This window comes from Trichosurus vulpecula, chromosome 6 (assembly GCF_011100635.1).
Source record: "Trichosurus vulpecula isolate mTriVul1 chromosome 6, mTriVul1.pri, whole genome shotgun sequence".
Lineage (NCBI taxonomy): Eukaryota > Metazoa > Chordata > Mammalia > Diprotodontia > Phalangeridae > Trichosurus > Trichosurus vulpecula.
In genome coordinates, this window is record NC_050578.1 from 210,643,674 (window position 1) to 210,663,078 (window position 19,405).

General features: G+C 38.8%; 1 protein-coding gene across 1 annotated transcript in view; it reads right to left on the bottom strand.

The window, feature by feature from the left end:
- CFAP99 (cilia and flagella associated protein 99) overlaps positions 1-19,405 on the bottom strand; it is a 173,994-nt gene that overhangs the window by 129,678 nt on the left and 24,911 nt on the right. The window contains exons 4-5 of the mRNA XM_036765417.1: positions 9,592-9,736; positions 5,046-5,140 (exon numbers count right to left, since the gene is read on the bottom strand). Of these exons, the coding sequence (XP_036621312.1) occupies positions 5,046-5,140; positions 9,592-9,736 (240 nt within the window). The remainder of the gene's footprint in view (positions 1-5,045; positions 5,141-9,591; positions 9,737-19,405) is intronic.

The window sequence follows — 19,405 nt, forward strand, 5'->3', positions numbered from 1 at the left end:
AAATTTGACTTTCAAACACAAGAATCAAGGGAAGCATGAAAAGGTAAACAAGAAAGAGAAATCATAAGGGACTTACTAAAGTTGAACTGTTTTGTTTACATTCTTACATGGAAAGATGATGTGTGTAATTCATGAGACCTCAGTATTATGGTAACTGAAGGGAATACACATACATACACACACACACACACACACACACACACACACGCATATAGACAGAGGGCATAGGGTGAGTTGAACATGAAGGGATGATATCTAAAAAAAAATCAAATTAAGGGATGAGAGGGGAATATATTGAGAGAGAGAGAAAGGGAGAGATAGAATGGGGTAAATTATCTCACATAAAAGTGGCAAGAAAAAGCAGTTCATCGGAAGGGAAGAGGGGCAGGGGAGGGGGAATGAGTGAATCTTGGCCTCATCAGATTTGACTTGAGGAGGGAATAACATACACACTCAGTTGGGTATCTTACCCCACAGGAAAGAAGGAGGAAGGGGATAAAAAAGGGGGGATGATAGAAGGGAGGGCAGATAGGGGGAGGAGGTAATCAAAAACAAACACTTTCAAAAAGGGACAGAGTCAAGGGAGAAAACTGAATAAAGGGGGACAGGAGAGGAGGGAGTAAAATATAGTTAGTCTTTCACAACATGAGTATTGTGGAAGGGTTTTACATAATGATACATGTGTGGCCTATGTTGAATTGCTTGCCTTCTTAGGGAGGGTGGGTGGGGAGGGAAGAGGGGAGAGAATTTGGAACTCAAAGTTTTAAAAGCAGATGTTCCAAAAAAAGGTGTTTTTGCATGCAACTGGGAAATAAGATATACAGGCAATGGGGCATAGAAATCTATCCTGCCCTACAAGAAAGTAAAGGGGGATGGGGGGAGTGGGGTGACAGAAGGGAGGGCTGACTAGAGAATGAGGCAATCAGAACATATGCTATCTTGGAGTGGGGGGGAGGGTAGATATGGGGAGAAAATTTGTAATTCAAAATCTTGTGGAAATCAATGCTGAAAACTAAAAATATTAAGTAAAAATGTAGATACTGTAAAAAAATAAAGGTTATTGTTAACATAAATAAAAATAAAGAACTAATATTTAATAATTATGATAATAATAATAATAGCTAGCATTTACATAGTGTCTAATATATGCTGGGCACTGTGCTAAGTACTTTTCAAATATCCCATTTGACTCTCATAGCAACACTGGGAAGTAGATATTATTATTATCCCCATTTTATACATGAAGAAACTGAGGCAAACAGAAGTTGTGACTTGCCCAGGGTCACATAGCTAGCAAGTACCTGAGGTGATATTTGAACTCAGGTCTGACTTCAGGACCAGGGCTTTATTCACTGAGAAACCTAGTTGCACTATGATGGATACCAACAGTTAAGTTGATGTTTATGTGACCTAAGAATTGTGATTCTTAAATACTATGATTTTTTCTGCCATGACATCATTTGACAATGGTGGTCCCCAGAAAAGCCCATACAGGAGTAAGCATCATTTTGTATTTTTCTTTATTTCACAGGGTACCAAAGAACTAATTTAATATTTAACCCACCGGTTATGAGAATCTCCAAACTTAGCTAGGCTGGTCCATTGCCTATCTGTGAGACCATATTGAGTGTGCTGATTCTCACCAGACACTTTGAGTGAAGGAATCCAACCATGAGCACAGCTGGGCTTTCTTGAGGATGCCCCCAGTTCTGACTATGCAGTCAATCAAAAGAGGCTTCTCCACACCATGTAGTTAGCAGACCAAAACCACTGGTATGATGTGTGTGCATGCTCCCTAGTCTCTCCAAGTCTCTTCCATTAGACTTGCTCATGACTCTCCCAGAAACAAGCTCCCCAGACTCTCCACATGGGGAAGCTGCATCAGCCATGTGGGCTGGCGTACTCTCTGCGTGTACTATATATCCCCATCATAAAAACATTCCAGAATTTTGCCAGAAATAGAAGTCAAGTTCAGCGATCTAGATGTTGAAAATTCTATTTTTTTCTTCCTTTACCCTTAGAAAAAAAAAAGACAGTTGCCTAGTTCTGGTCCTAGGAAGCAGAGCTCCCATTCTCTGATATTTTAAAGATGTGGAGGCAAGACACATACAGAGGCCAGCTACTGCTCAACAATCATATCTATGGTTCTTTCTTGAACTCACTGAGGACAATCAAACATGCTTTTATTATCTAGCCACTAATCTTGGGTTTCAATGACCTATTAACCATTTTTGTTCTATTCTTGCCAGATCAAGATTATTCTCATTGGCAGAGAAAACAGAATGAAAATGAGAGATAAGAATAGCTCTATTTTCCTTCTAGTGTTTATTATCATCATTACAGGCATCCTGAATCTTTCTTTGATCTTCCACTTAAGCCAATGTGACTTAAAAAAAGCTCATTTTGTTGGCCAGCATTTGTCATTCATCTCATACTAAGCCTTGCTACTCCTGACACCATTCTTAGAGAATCACCTGTCTTTTCATTCATTTTTTGCTTACATATTCTTTATTTTAAAAAATGTTGGTCAATGGCCACCTCTTCCATAAGAACTTAATATTTATTGTGATAATTTCATTCATTTTTGAGAGTTTTTATCAGGTCATAGGGACCTGATGATAACTACCTTCAAGTATTTGAAAACATTAGACAAAAAATGATATTCGTCAACCCATCTCTAGCTAGCACCTCCCTGAAAGAGTACAGAATAGAAAAAAACTCTTGTCTCATGGGTGGAGGGGGAACAAGGTACATTCTCCTATTTCCACAGGAAATCCTTAGCAGGACTGCCTGATGAAAGTCTATGCCACTTTGAGTCAGCTTCCCACAACCTTTAACTGCAAGGATTCCTGTCTCTCTGACACAAGACATGCCCCAGAGAATTAGGAGGGGTTTAGAAAGTGTTAAGGGTGCAGTTGTTGCTGCTGCGCATATCACAGAGTCACTACCTCCTAGTTCCTAAATATTGCTTCTTTAACATCCAGCTTTGACATCAGGCATAACCATGGGATACCCCAGTGCATAATACTTCCTCAGAGACCCATCGCATACATAGGGGAACACAAATCAGACAAAAGAGAAAGATACGCAGAAACTTTGATACAGGCAGTCCCCTACACTGGGGCCTCTTTTCCTCCTCACTCTTGGATTCTCCAGTTCCCTTCAAGGCTCAGCTCTAAGTGCTACTCTCTGAAGAGGCATTTTCTGATTTCCCCAGATGTTAGTGCTCTTCCTCCCAAAGTCACTCTGCTTCTCCAGGACTAAACCTGGGCCACATGAGCCAGCGGTATTCTGGAGCTGCATTGCTGTGACTGACTCTCCTGTCCTTCCTCCCAACACATATACTTCTGAAATTAGTCTAATTGATTGGACCAAGCACCAGTTTTTAAGGAAGTACTGCAGCAGCTGTTACTTCTTTTGTTCCATAGAATAACTGCCATGCCTTTTTAATGTGGTAACAGCTTGGCCTCCAAGATACAGGTTAGTACATTGGAGGTTTTTTTTTCCTTTCTTATGTCTATAATGTTACTTTGTGCTTTGTATATGATAGGGTATTTTTCAAAGTACAGACATTCTTCCATTGATTTTTTCAGACTAGACCTCTGAGGTATGTAAACAAATAAAATAAATAACATCATGATGTGTGATCTAGAATTAGTTCATAAATCAAAATGGACAGGGGGTGCTAAAAATTCAGAGACTAATTATTGAAGGAAATATGCTCTTAAATAAGTGAAATACACTCTGCTGGAGACACAAAGGATGCAGGGATCCCTGCAAGGGAGAAGAATGCATACACATACAACACAAGAAAAGGAAGGGCCATTCACTAGACAGAACAGATCAAGCATCCTAGAGAAGCTGAGAGTCACTTCTCAGAGAATATTAAGCAAGTGCTAAGAAGGCTAGCCAACACCAAGATAATCAGAAAGACTCACATATCCTTTCCCAAGCTTTATAGGTATGACTGTGTGGGCTTATTATCATGTGGATGGGGTTATGACAGCTATTCACTTTTAAGACTCTATCCATAGGTTCCCAAAGTGGGCAATACAGCCCCCTGGGAGGCACTGGAATGATCTAGAGAGGTAATAGTAGCCTTGGGAGCAATTGGGGGCGTTGAATAAAAATAAGGGGACAATGGAAGCATAAGGAAAGAAGAGAAGAAAATTTTGAAAAACCATTCGTATATGCTTCATCTGTTGTGTAACAGAGTTAAAGTCATAGTGATTACATTACTTTCCAAATAAACACACAAAATGTAGTTATAATCAATTAGTGGTCAAATCCGCCAACAGCTCTTAATAGGCAAGTGTTGGAGGTGAACATGTTGCACATTTGCCAAGAAATCCAGGGATACATGCATGTAATGACTTGTTTACAATACAATACTATATGGTTACACAGCATCAAAATTTCAATGCAGGAAATACCCCACAAACTTACAATAAATTATTAAATTTAAGATGCATTATTTTTTCAAAAATATTTTTTGAAATGATGCAAATAAAAAAAGTTAAAGGGTTAAAAAAATACATTTCCGGGGGATGCTGAGTAATTTTTTTTAAAAGGGGGCAGAAGGCCAAATAAGTTTGGGAGCCTCTGCTCTATACAGTGTCTTCATGGAGCACTGCTGTACCCTTGCTGGTTTAGCACCACAGACAGTAGCCACCAATGTCTTTAGCAAGTTACCAAGCAAGTATTACTTAAAATAGCTTGCATTATACATAATACCTTAAGGTTTCCACAGTGGTTCATTTCATTTTAACTAATAAGAACATAATTTAACCTGGGTCAAAAATGCAAGTTTGGAAACAAGATAATGTGGATCTCTTTCTATATAAATATAAAGATTATAGCATCATTAAAATGAAAATAATGATTAAACTTTTCATTTCCCAGGATTTGTAGGTACAGTACCATAGAGTACTCAGTAATTGAGGCTTAAAAGTAACTAATAATAGTTTCATAAATAAGGTACTTTATAAGAAACTTTTAAAGATAAACATTGACTATTCTATATGGTTAAAAAAGAATTAGCTTACCTTACACATTTTGGCACTATCCAGAGACTTGATAATTTTACTGAAGGACTGGAGACCAATTTTATCCAGGCAAAAAGTAGACAGATAACAAATAACTAATAAAAATACATATTAAAGCATGATAAGAAAGTTGTTATATATAATTACAGAAACAAAAATATACATGTAATACCTATTTCAGTGACTAGTGATGGACCCTTCCCATCAGACTCCATTTCCATACTCAATCATACTTATTTTTTTTCAGTGTTATCTCTCATTAGGCAGGATAGCGCTACACTCTGCTGGAATGAGATTTGGATAGGGCAACAAAATTGATACATTGCCTTAGCTTGGACTTTGATTAGATTGATTTTGGGGCTGACTACAGTGAAGGGTATATAACACTATACAGTGGATTTTGAAAGTGAGAGAGAGGCATTTGGAGAGACATGATGACCAAGTGGGAGACTAGATGGGTGATTTATGATAACCTAGGGGTTTTAGTTCCTGGGATGCTTGAGCAGCGCCTATTCTCAAAGTAGCAAGTATTATATCTGTGCTCCTGCCAGTCTTGGTATCAGATTTAGCATTTGGAGCATCTGAGCAGGGTCCAAGGGATGCTGGTGATGTAACAACTGGCAAGGGAATGAGCCAGACCTTGAATCAGAGTTCTGGGGACCCTGGGGGTGCAATCCTGTGTTTCTGTTTACCTGTGTAGCTGTGACCATGAGAATCACCAACACTTTCGCATAGTTCTCTAATCCTATCGTGAGTTAACTGCCCGTATCCACTGCTGTTTCACAGGGAGGTTGAAGTCCTATTATATAAGACTCTGAATTTCAAGCTTGCTCTCTCCTCAATTCCTGCTATGGCTAGGAGACTTAAGAGAGAAGAAATAGAAACATGGCCTAAAGTAAAGGGCTTTCTGCCTTAGGAGGGGTTGGATCTGAGGATTGACAAGAATGTCTAGCTTGTGTTCCACACAATCATACCTTCTGCTTCTTCTGTGCATTGACTAATCTAAACTGTGGGTTTAAATTATGACCTTACAAGAAGGGAAATGAATGGGGCAACATCTCTGTAAGAGAAAAGGAGGGGTCTGGCCAAGTCTGTGGGGGCTAAGCCAACAACTGTGACACACACTCTTAGGTAAAAGCCTGGTTTGTAGCAGTAATATAGTCATAGGGGTGGTGTGCCATGTGATTGACAGCCAAATGCCTCTGGAGTCCTGATTGTTTTCTATGACCCACAGGATCACACTTGCTACACTGAGAAGGCGGGGAGCTGCTCAGCTGGCCCAGCAGCTAACATGCCTGGGATATCACTTGATTGTCATAAACCCAATGTCAACAATGGAAAGGGGACAGCCGCATCTGTGTGTAGGCCTCCATTACCACTATGTCTCTCCTGGTCCTGCACTTTCACCATCAAAACAGATCACAGATTTGAGAGTCTCTCTCTCTCTCTCTCTCTCTCTCTCTCTCTCTCTCTCTCTCTCTCTCTCTTACTCTCTCTCTCGTCTATCATTTCAATTATCTAGATGTAACTCTGTATCTGTTTATCTAGGCCTAGATAGATAGAGAGATAGGTAGACAGATGTAGATATAGCAATAGATAAAGCTATAGACAGACACAGACAGAGATATATAGATATAGTGGGGGTGGCTGAAGGAGACTAAAGGGAACTCCCAGGAGTATGGGAAGATAGAAAAGCCCTTTGGGGAAGAGGAAGGATGTGAAGTTTTAGAACAGAAGCTAGGAAGAATAAAATCAGGAGTCAGCAACAGTAGATTAGAAACACTGTAGTCTGGCTAAGGGCACGTAGCTTAATTTTGTAATTTTCTATATTAATGCTTAGCAGCCCTGTAATAGGATGCAGGTTCATGGGTTGGAAATGACAGAAGGTTAGAGATGGCCAGAGTAAAGTGTAAAGAACTCCACACTTAGAGTTACGGGACCAGATCTTGAATCTTGGAATCAAAACTTTCTAGTTGTGTGATCATGGGCGAATCACTTAAACTCCCAGAGACTCAGTTTTCTCATCTGTAAAATGACTACTTATCTCTCAGAGTTACTGTGATGGACATGCCCTATAAAAAGCACCATATACATTCATTATTTTCATTCCCTATTCGGGCCCCTGTTCCCAAGGATGCAGCTAGCGGGAACCCAGAATCTTCCTAGCAGTATATCCAAATAGCACCAGATTACCAAGACTATGAGCTCATGCAGTTCTAATGCATTCACATCAGACTCATCTGAGTTGTAAAAAGTGACAGTAATTCTAATGGATTTATATGCCTATTTAGAATCTGAATCACAGTGTTCTGTACTCTTACAAGTAGTTCTTGACATTTAGAATTAGCTGAATTCACATTTATGACCAAATATCAAAAAAGGCTATTAAAAATCTTCAACCATATAGACTATATTTAAAGAAGGTGTATTTATACTACAAAACTATTTGCAAAGGGAGCAGAGATAACCTAAAATGAAATCTTAGGGCAAAAATGGCATCATAAAATGTTAGTTATATCTTTAATAGTAAAGAAAGTCAATATAGCATTTTGGTAGTTGCCAAAGTACTGCATATATATCTATATCTATATATATCTATATCTATATATCTATATCTATATCTATATATATATCTATATATATATAAAATCTCTTTGGAGCCTTATCACGACATTGTGAGGTAGGCACTAAAAGGATTCTTATTGCCATTTTACAGGGGAGGACACTGAGGTTCAGAGTGGGTAAGTGACTAAGCCAGGTCACATAAACTAGTAGCATTCTACTAACAACAAAATTGAGCTGAGTTAATGTAATTTTTTTTTTTAGAAAAGCTTCCTATTTCTGCAAGCTTTGATGTTTGCATGAAGGTGTGTGCACGAAATGACTGCATTGTGAAGAAGGAAGGGAACTAGACTTGGAATCAGTGACATTCTCTTTCAGCCCTCGGCTTCACTACTTCCAGGATCCATTAATGATGACCTTGGGCAAGTCATTTTAACTCTGAGCTTCAGTGTTCTCCTCCGTAAAATGAGAATGACAACATTTTCCCTCTCCAATGCACAAGTTTGATATGAGGCTCACACTAGGAAATATATGCAAAAGCAGTATTTAAGAGCTATACATATATACGTACATATATATATTTAAGGCATCAGTTGATACTTGGAAAGAACCATGATTATATTGGTGGTATTATTTCCTTCACTAAAGCGAAGTGAAGCCCATTAACATTTCAAGGAATGCCATGGCCAGAAAATTCGTCACTTGGGAGTCAGCCTTCTGGTGATAAGGTTATCATCACTTAGTCCTTGGAAGTCAGATCCTCAGTCTGCTGTCCAGCCTGAATTAGAAGATTTTTGAGCTTAGTTAGAGCTGAGAGAGCCTAGCCTGGCTTTTGAGGCCATGCTCCATGCATGGAACTGTATTTTAATGGAGGATTGCCGCCACTTCATTTATGCTCTCCACTAAGGTTACAGTGGATAGTTTGTTGAAGGCCAGGACACTGGAAAGTAAGCTCTGAGAGGTCCTACTAAGCTGGAGAAGCTACAAGAACGGATCCATTAAGACAAAAATAGACTACACACTTGGTTATCCCAGGACTAGCCTTGCTCATTGTGGAACGGCTTCTTCTAGGAGGCTGGCAAGCAGATGAGGATAATTTTTGGCCAAAGCAACTCATGAAGGTCTGAGGCTTTGCTTCCTCTGTCAGCAGATGAAGTAACAACATTAACAAAATCATTAAGCTTTAGGGAGACAGTGGAGATTTGGATTCAAAAGCCCAGGGTGCAAAACCCAGCTCTACCACTTACCACCTGTATGTCTAGGGCCAAGATATCTAACCTCTCTAGACCTCAGGTTCCTCAGATGAAAGGTAATTTGAACGGGTTGGACTATATGACCTCTAAAATTCCTTCCAAGTCTAAATCTATGATACTATTGGCTTATCCACAACAATTGGTGTGTTTGTGTGTGTGTATGTATACACACACACACACACACATATTTTTGTTTTTGTTCAGCTGTTTTCAATTGTGTCTGACTTTGTGATCCCATGTGGGGTTTTCTTGGCAAAGATACTGAAATAGTTTGCCATTTCCTTCTCTAGTTCATTTTATGGATGAGGAAACTGAGGCAAATAAGTTTAAGCAACTTGTCCACGGTCACACAGCTAGTAAATGTCTGAGACCAGATTTGAACTCAGGAAGAAGGGTCCTCCTGACCCCAGGCCCTGAACTTTATACACTGTGCCATCTAGCTGTTGGTATACATACACACATACACATATTCATACATACATACATGCAAATATACATACACCTATATATATATAATATCAACTATATTATGAAACTAAAATTTTCTTCAACGTGCATACAAAATTTCCATCCTGATATTCTTTCTTCATATTTGAAAATATAAGAGTTTGAAATACCAAGGTTAATCAGGATTAACCAAGGATTAACCAAGGATTGAAGAGCATTAATTTGGATTTTGCTGAATTCTTGAATTTCACACTTGAATTAAATCAGTGCTTAAAACCACATACCTGTAAAGAGATTGTAATCAGACCACAGATACTTCTTCCCAGCATGTGCGTAAAATGCAGTGACCACCACTTCCAGTAACTTCTTATATTCAAGACATCCAGAGAGAACTTCCAAAATGAAGCTTTCATCTTTAATATTGAGAGTCTAGAATTTTTATTAAAACAATGGATTATAAATAGAGAAACCAGGAAATCCAATAGAAACTCATCCCGTCCTCAGATGCCCCCTCTCCATTGCCTTGGGTGACCTTCCCTCTCCCACCCAAACCAAATGAGAGCGATCACTCCCTTTTCAGATTTCAAACAGCACTTTCTTTAGACCTCACCCTCCTTTGCTCTCAGCTCATTCTTCATTGCACCCTGGTTATTTGTGTGCATGGCTTTCTCTCCATTCAACTGTAAGGTCTTTGAAAGTATGAAATGTGCCGTCTCTATCTTTGTATCCCCAGGGCTAAGCATAAGCCTTGGAACAAAGTAGGCATATAAGAAATTTTTATTGATCAGAAAAGTAGGATGGAACCAAGTTGTAAAAGACCTTAAGTGCCAAGCTAAACTCTCCTCTATTATGTCCATGATCCTCTTTCATTAATTGCCTCCATTCATAAGTAACAATAACAGAAATACATATCATAAGACATACCCTCCCACATGCATATGAATAAAAGGCTAAAGCAGATACAGGCTAAATCATATTGTAAGCAACCATAATAGAGCATTGTAATAGGAAGATAAACATTTCCTAGTCCTTAGGGATTTCATCAAGAAACTAATAACAAGGCTTAGTGCCTCTTTTGGAAACTAATTGAAATCTGATCCAAAATAGTACTAGAAGGGTGATGTGGTCAACTAGCCCACCAAGCAGTAGGCAAACATGTCTTCTCTTGCTTTGTTTGTGTTTTTTGCTGTCATGAATGCAAAGAAGATGATGATGGAGTTTCCATCCTTTTCTTTTTCCCTGAAGAAGGAATTAAGGGACAAAACTAATAAAGGCAATGAGTCAGCACATAGCCTGGGGGGTTTGGGGAAAAGCAGAGTTGGCAAGTGAATTAGAGTCCTGAGTCATCCATGGCCCAGAACTTTAATTTTTAATGAATTTGTGGGCTGATTGCCAAACACTTCTTCAGAAAGATTTTGTCTCTCTAGTGTAAGATAATACCAACTCGGTTTTTATTAATTACGTATGAATTTTGTAATTGTATATATACATTTTTAGTAAGTTTAAAGTCCTTGGCTTTATCACTTTAGGCCATGATCTCATCAGATCTCTAAAGAACTGGGGTCAGGCCTGGTCAGCATTTGGCCAAGAGATTTTGAATGATCTAGGTAATACAGGAAGCAGGGTAGTTGCTGGTAAATGACACTCTTTCTTATGATTAAAATTTGGCTCAAGGTCTATTTACTTTAGGAAATAGATTCAGAGTAGGCTCATAGAATTTTTAGAGTTAGGAAGGCACTTAGAAATCATTTGTTTGACCACTTTGTTTTAACAGTTATAGAAACTGAGGTCTAAAGAATTTGATTTGCCAGGAACATCACATATGTAAAATGAAATATCACTCACAAGGAATCATTTGAAGTCAAATGTACTGGAGAAATAGTAGGAAACCTCAATCCTAGGCCCAGTTAGGGTTACCAAAATCAAACTGTGGCCCATCAACAGGCAAGCTTTCCCCCTTTTCTATCAAAGAGAATAATCTTTAGTGTGAAGATCAGAAATAAAAATGGTCAACAAGAAACTGAAACCCAAGACAAGTATGAAAAATTGCAAAAGGGCAGTTAAATGGGCTAACTGGTTTCAGGTCGCCATTCCCAAATGAGCTATATGTACATACCGAAAGAAATCACACAAGTGAGAGCTGATCTGCTGGTGGTCTTCAAAGGTTATAGGACTTAGGGTACAAATATTATCCTAGTATTCCACAAGGGGGAAGAGTCAAACTATATCTAAATATCTAAATAGCTCAACATAAGTTTCTGGCAAAATTCTAGAATGAATAATTAAAGGGAAAGTTTGTGAGATCTGAAACAGTAAAATGAAGATCACTAAGATTCAGTGGATTCATTAAGAACAAATCATGCCAAAGTAATCTTATTCCCCCCACCCCTTTTTCTGACAGGTTACTAGATAGGCAGATCAGGGCAATGACATGGACACAAGAGATGAAATGGACAATACTTCTGTGAGGTAGATTTACAATTGGTTGAATGACCAACCTCAGAAAGTGGTGATAAATAGATCCATATCAAACCAGAGCGAAGTTTCTAGCGCACTTTACAGGGCTCTGTACCTGGTCCTATCTTAGGGCTTGGAGCTATTCTTGAACACAGGCTGTAGTTCCTCCAGCCAGGATCATGGAAGGACCAGAAATGCTAATCAGTCATGCTGAGTCAGGAACTAGAGGTTTTTCACCTGAAGAAAAGGAAGAAGGCTCTGGATCGAAAGCATGAGTCAGTATCAGATGATCCCAGTAGTGATGGAATCACAGAAAGGAGAAGGGATCATAGAGTCATCTAAACAAAGCCACTTATTTTACACATAAGGAGAAATGAAGTGATTTGCTCAAAGTCACAGAAGTCATTAGTTAGTAGCAAAGCTAGGATTTGAATCCGTATCACATAACTCCAAGCTAACCCTCTTTATACTATACCACACAGTATTCAAGGGAAAGATGAAGAAAGACTGTCTGGCATTAGGGAGAAGGTTTGGCTACTAGAAATATAAGAAGAGTACTAGTTCAACAAAGTCACTCATCTTGGACTTCTTTGGCTTTTCCACTATATTCCTGCACTGGGTATCTCCCCCCTCCATGTTTCAGGTATGTTTTGTGTGTGGTCATCCCCCATTAGATGATAAGCTCCTTGAGGGGAGGGCTCTCTTTATCTCTGAATCCCCACTGCTTAGCACAGTGCCTGACACAAAGAAGGTGTCCAATAAATATTTATTGACTGACCATCATATCTGGCAATTAAGCAATCACTGGCAAGTCTGAGATGAGAAATTTCAGTTGAGGGACGAGGTCTGAAGCCAGACTGTAAAATGATGAGGAATGAGTTAAAGGAGAGGAAGTGGAGAAGGCAAGTATAGAAAGCTTTTTCAAGGAGTCTGACAAAAGGAAAGATAAATGATCATAGGTGAGGGGATGGTATGGTCTAGTGAAGATATTTCAAGGATGGCCATATTTGAAGGCAGTAATAAAGGAACCTGTTGATACAGAGAAGTTTGAGAGGAAGATGATAGAGGGCACAATTTGCTGAAAAAGATTGGAGGGAATAGGATCATGTACATATTTAGAGGTACTGGTCTTGGCAAAGGAGAAGGGTCATCTCTTCATCGAAGACTAAGAGAAAGGAGGAGAGAATGGGTGACCAAAGGAGTTTGAGGTGAAATGAATGGGAGAAGAAATTCAGGGTGAATGGTCTCAGTTTTCTCAGGAAAGAAGAAAGTATACCACTGTATATGATTGTAATGGAATATTATTGTGCTATAAGAAATGACAGGCAGGCAATACCACTACTAGGTTTATATCCCAAAAGACATAAAAACAAAAGGGAAAAGGACCTACATATACAAAAAATATTTGTACCAGCTCTTTTCTGGGAATAAAGAATTGAAAATTGAGGGGATGCACATCAATTGGGGAATGGTTGAATAAGTTGTGGTATGCAATTGTGATGGAATACTATTGTACTACAAGAAATGATGAGCAGGAAGCTCTAAGAAAAACCTAGAAAGACTTACATGGATTGATGCAAAGTGAAATGTAATGGGTACAAAGTAATAGCAATATTGCAGGATGATCAGCTGTGAATGACTTAGCTATTCTCAGCAATACAATGCAAGACAACTCTGAAGGACTTAGGATGAAAAACGCTATCCATCCCCAGAGAAAGAACTGATGGTGTCTGAATACAGAGTTTTTAAATCTATATCTTCTTTCAAAATATGACTATTATGGACATGTTTTGCATGACTATACATATATCACTTATATGAAATTGTTTGCATTCTCAGTGGGAGAGGTGGAGAGGGAGGAAGGGAGAGAATTTGGAACTCAAAGTTTTAAAAACAAATGTTAAAAATTGCTGTTTGCATGTTACTGGGGAAAATTAAATGTTAAATCAATACAAACAAACCAAAAAAAAAAAAAGAAATGACAGGCAGGATATTTCAGAAAAACCTAGAAAGACTTACATGAACTGATCACACAGTAAAGTGAACAGAACCAGGAGAACACTGTACACAATAACATCAATACTGTTCGATGAAGAATTGTGAATGACTTAGCTATTCTCAGCAATACAATGATCCAAGACAATCTCAAAGGACTAATAATGAAGCATACCAACTGCCTCTACAGAAAGAATTGATATTGATTGAATAGACTGAAGCATGTTATTTTTCATTTTCTTTCTTTTTCTTTTATTCAAGTCTTCTTGTACAAAATGACTAATATGGAAACATTTTACATAATTGCACATGTATAACCTATATCTGCTTACCATCTCAGGCAAGGTGGAGGGGAGGAAGGGAGGGAGGGATAGAATTTGGAATTCAAAACTTTAAATAAAAATGTTATATAAAAATTTTTAAAGAATAAAAAAAGAAAAAAAAAGAAAAATGTACCACTATTCATACTTGGAGAAATGGTCCTCTATAAATGGAATCAGGAAGTTGGAAGGCTAACTAATATATTATATAATTAGGATCCATAACTATCTTAGGCTAGAATGTTGGCCTAAAATTTTAAAATTTAATTTTAAAATCTTGTACTTGAGTTCAAATGGTGAACCAACCAAGTTCAGAATAGAAGAGATAGGGCTAGACAAAAATTTATTTGAAAAGGACTTAAGTTTTTTAATGAATTGGTAGGTTAAACAAGAAGTAAGAGTAACAACCAAAAAAAAAAACCAAACCCAAAAAACTAATGTGCTTTAGTGTCTAGTATGATGGAGGTGACAGTTACATTGAGTTACTCCTTGGTTAGCCCCCATTAGGAATAACATATCTGGCTCTGGTTTAGGGTTAGGTTTTGGAAGGGACATTAATAATATGGCTCATATGCAGGGAAGGACAACAAGGCTAGGGTCCTATATAGGGCCACATGAGGGAAATGGAAATATTTAGCCTGAAGAAGGGGAGATTTAGGGGGGATGTGTTCATTGTCTTCATGTATTTGCTGTAGATGGATTAGGTTTATTCCGCTTGACTCCAGATAGCATTTTAGTCATGTCTGACTCTTTGTGACCCCATTTGGGGTTTTCTTGGCAAAGATACTGAAGTGGTTTGCCATTTCCTTCTCCAGCTCATTTTAAAGATGAGAAAAATGAGGTAAACAGGGTTAAGCAACTTGCTCAGGGAAACACACAAATGTGTCTGAGGACACATGTGAATTCAGATCTTCCTGACTATAGGTCCTGTATTCTATCCTCTGCACCATCTAGCAGCCCAGAAGTAACCTTAAAGATCGCCTAATTCAACCACCTTATTTTTAATATATGTGAAAGGAAGCTCAGGGAGAAGTGAATCTAATGTTATGCTATACGCTCAGGGCTAATTTGGATTGGAACTCAGAACTCATGTGCTAAGTTGTTTCACTGCTACCTGGCCTACAATTTTGTGATTTTAAAAATGTTAAATTTGGAGTCACAGGACTTGGGTTTGAATTCTGGCCCTGCAGTTTTATGAATTTGGGTAAATCACTTAACGTTTCTGGGTTCCATTTCCTTCCTGTGGTAAATGATGGGGTTAGGTCAGATGATCTTTAAGGATCTTCCAGCCCCAAATACTTTGATCATGTGTATTTCCTTTAAAAGGGCAGCTAGAAAAAACAAACATAGAAATAAAAGGGTGGCTAGGTGGCACCATAGTGCATACAGCACAGGCCCTGGAGTCAGGGAGACTCCTCTAAGTTCAAATCTGACCTCAGACATTTCTTAGCTGCGTGACCCTGGGCAAGTCACTTAACTCTGTTTGCCTTAGTTTCCTCATCTGTAAATGAGCTGGAGAAGGAAATGGAAAACCACTCCAGTATCTCTGCCAAGAAAATTCCAAATTTAGTCACAAGAGTCAGAAATGACTGAAAAACAAGTAAAAATAATCTTTCTCTTTCAATGTTTATCACATTTTCTGACCACCATTTAGCATTGTGGAATTTTTTGGGTAGGTAATTATAGTATTACTTGTCTTATGAGGTGTAGATTAGAGACAGTGTGGTATAATGGATTGAGAGGTATATATATATATATATATATATATGTATATATATATATATATACACACACACACATATCAATGCCTGAGGCAGCTCTCCAGAATTGCAAAGCAGATTCATATCTATATCAATCTATCTATCTATCTATCTATCTATCTATCTATCTATCTATCTATCTATCTATCTACCTCTCAATGCCCTGGGCAACTCTCCAGAACCGCAAAGCAGATTCATATCCATATCTATATCTATATCTATCTATCTATCTATCTATCTATCTATCTATCTATCTATCTATCCATCTATCTATCTACCTCTAAATGCCCTGGGCAACTCTCCAGAATTGCAAAGCAGATTCTATTTTATGTTGGTAGGGGGCATCCTTTTCTGGGAGTTTCCTACCCAGATAAAATCACATATCCCATTTAAAAAGTAGTGGGGGGGGGAGCATATAGGCAGCTGTGTTCCATCAGTGTTTTCTCTTGGTTTAAACAGCAGTCAACATCTATTACATAGCTCAGAAAGTTCTTGGCAGACTTTCACATCACTGTTGTTCAAACTAACATGGTCACGGAGTATTTTGGGTCTTGAAATATATTGGTAGAACTGATAAATAGTGGCTCCATAGTCAAGACCATGGGTCACTTAGGGACACTTACACTAGCCAGGACCAGAGCTATGACATGGACAGATGACAGATATTTATGAAAACAAAACACAAGGCCGAGGTTAGGATTGGAGGATTCATTCACTCAAAAAATACTTAAAACACCTACTATATGCTGGATGAAGGAGGGGAATCTAGAGTTTAGATAAGACATGCCCTCTGCCCTCATGGGGCTAACAGTCTAAAAAGAGAATAAGACACAAATATCGATAATTATACTTTATTTCATGATCTTACAATATATTGTTCTTTAGCTTTTTGCTCACATTTGGGGGGCAGAGAAAGAAGTGTAAGCACTGGGAAGAAAAAGGGGAGAAGGGGGATGCTGTTGGGGAGAGGATATAAATTAACAGAATTTAGACCTAGAATGGCTCCTGACAGTCATTTAGTTCAATCTCCTTATTTGATAAATAAAGAACCTCAGGCCATTGAAGAGAGGTGACTTGCCCAAGGTCACACAGGCTAGATTACAGACTTCTAGATCCAGATAGATCTACAGATTTGGAACTGGAAGGAAATGTAGAAGTCAACCAGCCCAACTTCTCATTTTATAGATGAGGAAACTGAGTCTGTGACTTGCCCAACATCACAGTAGCAGAGCCAGGATTTGAACCCAAGCTCTTTGATTTCAAATCCCATGCTCCTTCGACTGGATCACTTTAGCAGAGGTGGGATTAGAGTCAAGGACTTTTGACTTCAAACCCAATGCTTTTCTCACTGCACAATGTGTTTGCACTGGCTCCTAGAAGGGTGTGGATAGCAGAGGTAATTGTGTCTCTTGACCCACATGGAAAAAAGCCTTGCAGAGACATGGGGCAGGAGTTAAAACTGACTGAGGCAGAGAGAGGAAGGCCCAGAGGATGTGGCACCCAAAGGTTCAAAGGCTTCCTCTAAACACTTTCTCGTACCCAAGGTCATGCAACCATATGACATAAGGTCCTCCTGACTGTGAGGCCAGATCTTTATCCATTACACCACACTGCCTCTCATATATCCTTATAGAAGTCAAGTTATAACCACTTACACAAAAACCAACCTAGCACTAAATGGTGAGAATGGTACAATTCACACTGTACAGAGCATTGGGGTGCGTGGAAGACAGTAGGAGAAACACTAGAGGATTCAACCTGTCTTTACTTAGATACGAATTTATAAGGGTATGATTGTATTTTCAGTTTTCTGTTTGGTTAATTTACTTGCCTTAACTCCACACATGGAGGCAAGAATACTTGCCTACAATCATAATGGTTCACTCAGCTCTGTTCTTTCTGCCTTTGAAACTCTTCACCCCTGGGTTTTAAGACTCAATTGCTATTTCTCTGATTCAATTTTTAGATTTTTTCCCCCCTTACAAAACATTTTGTGGTAAAAAAAAAAATCACAAAATCTGCTAAGTGAAAAAAGAAAAAAAAGCACAACTTAAAATGATTGGTTATATTATTTGCTTGATCTGTCACAATTATGGGAAAATAGAGAAACAGCAAGGGGTGCATTTCAAAAGTGGTATACAGGGATTTAGCAATGTGGTCTCCATTAACAATAATGGGAATTATGCAGCTGAATCTCTACGTGATGCTTTGAAAAATGTACCTCTGGATAGTAGCAGCGATGATGGTTTTCTTTTTCCTCAGAAAACAAGCTTTATTAAACAAGATTCAGAATCTTAAAGGAAAAGATGAACTGGGTAAATAGATGGCTAGGGAAATAACACTTTCTACTGCAAAGCATGTTTCTGTAGCGTGAGATGATGGATTTAGAATCAGAAGACCTGGGTTCATCTTGCAACTCTGTTACCCTGTGAATAAGGACAAGTTCATTGACCTTTCTGGGTCTCAGTTTCTTCATCTACACACAAAAATGGTACTCAAATGTCCTTTAGCTCTAAATGTCAGACCAGAAAGGCAAAACTTCAATTGCTATTAGAGTATTAGCATTGGAAGAGACATCGGACATCAGTTGGCCCAACTCCTCATTTTACAAATGAGGGAAACTGAGGCCCAGAAGAGGTAAAGTAGCTTAAAATGACAGAGCAAGGTAGTGGCAGGTTGGGGACGATGGAGAACCCAGGTCACCTATGTTTCAGCCCAGCAGTCCTCTGGTGACACCACGATGCAGCCTCAGAATTTTTAAATGCCAGAGATAAGAGATAACAAGTATAGTGGAGAGACAGCCAGACTAGGAGGTGGCAAATTCAAATCTCCTGCCTCTAATGTCATCCTAAGCAAGTCGGGTATTCTCTCAGCACCCCAGGCGTCTCTTTAAGACCCTAAGTTGTTGATCAGGTGCCGATTTGCTTTGGAAGAGAAAATTCCTCACCCAACCAATGAAATCACAGATCTACCTTGACTCTTATCCTTTCCCTTCCTCTTCCAAAAAATAACAAAGACCAGAGATCTGAAGTGAATCATATAGCATCTTACCGGTAGAATTTTGTCGTTTGTTTATGTAATGGGATCTTCTAACATGAAGGCACTCTGCATCCTGCCTTTTCCTACTATGTGGGTGGGAAGAGTCTCTTTGGATGGCCTGAGTAGCCAGAAAAAGGTGACATCTTTAAAATTTCCAGACCACAACAGTCAGTCTCTCTGTGTGTCTCTCTGTCTCTGTGTCTCTCTCTGTCTCTCTTTCTCTGTCTCTCTCTTTCTCCATTCCCCCTCTTTCTCTTCCTTTCCTCCTTATCTTTCTGGCTCACCCTCTCACTCTGTTTCTCCTCCCCTCCCCTCCCCCACTTTCTTTCTCTTGCTCTTTTCAGTTGCAAACACAGGAAAGAGAGAGACTGTCCCAGTCTAGTAGTTTTTATAGGCTACACAGTCAGTCAAAGGAGGTTACTTGTACTAATGCAGGAAGACACAAGGTACCTCCATGTTAGGAGATCTGGGCATGCTGAAAGCTCCATAACATGCCCAGTTACATTTGGTAATACCATAAATTATGA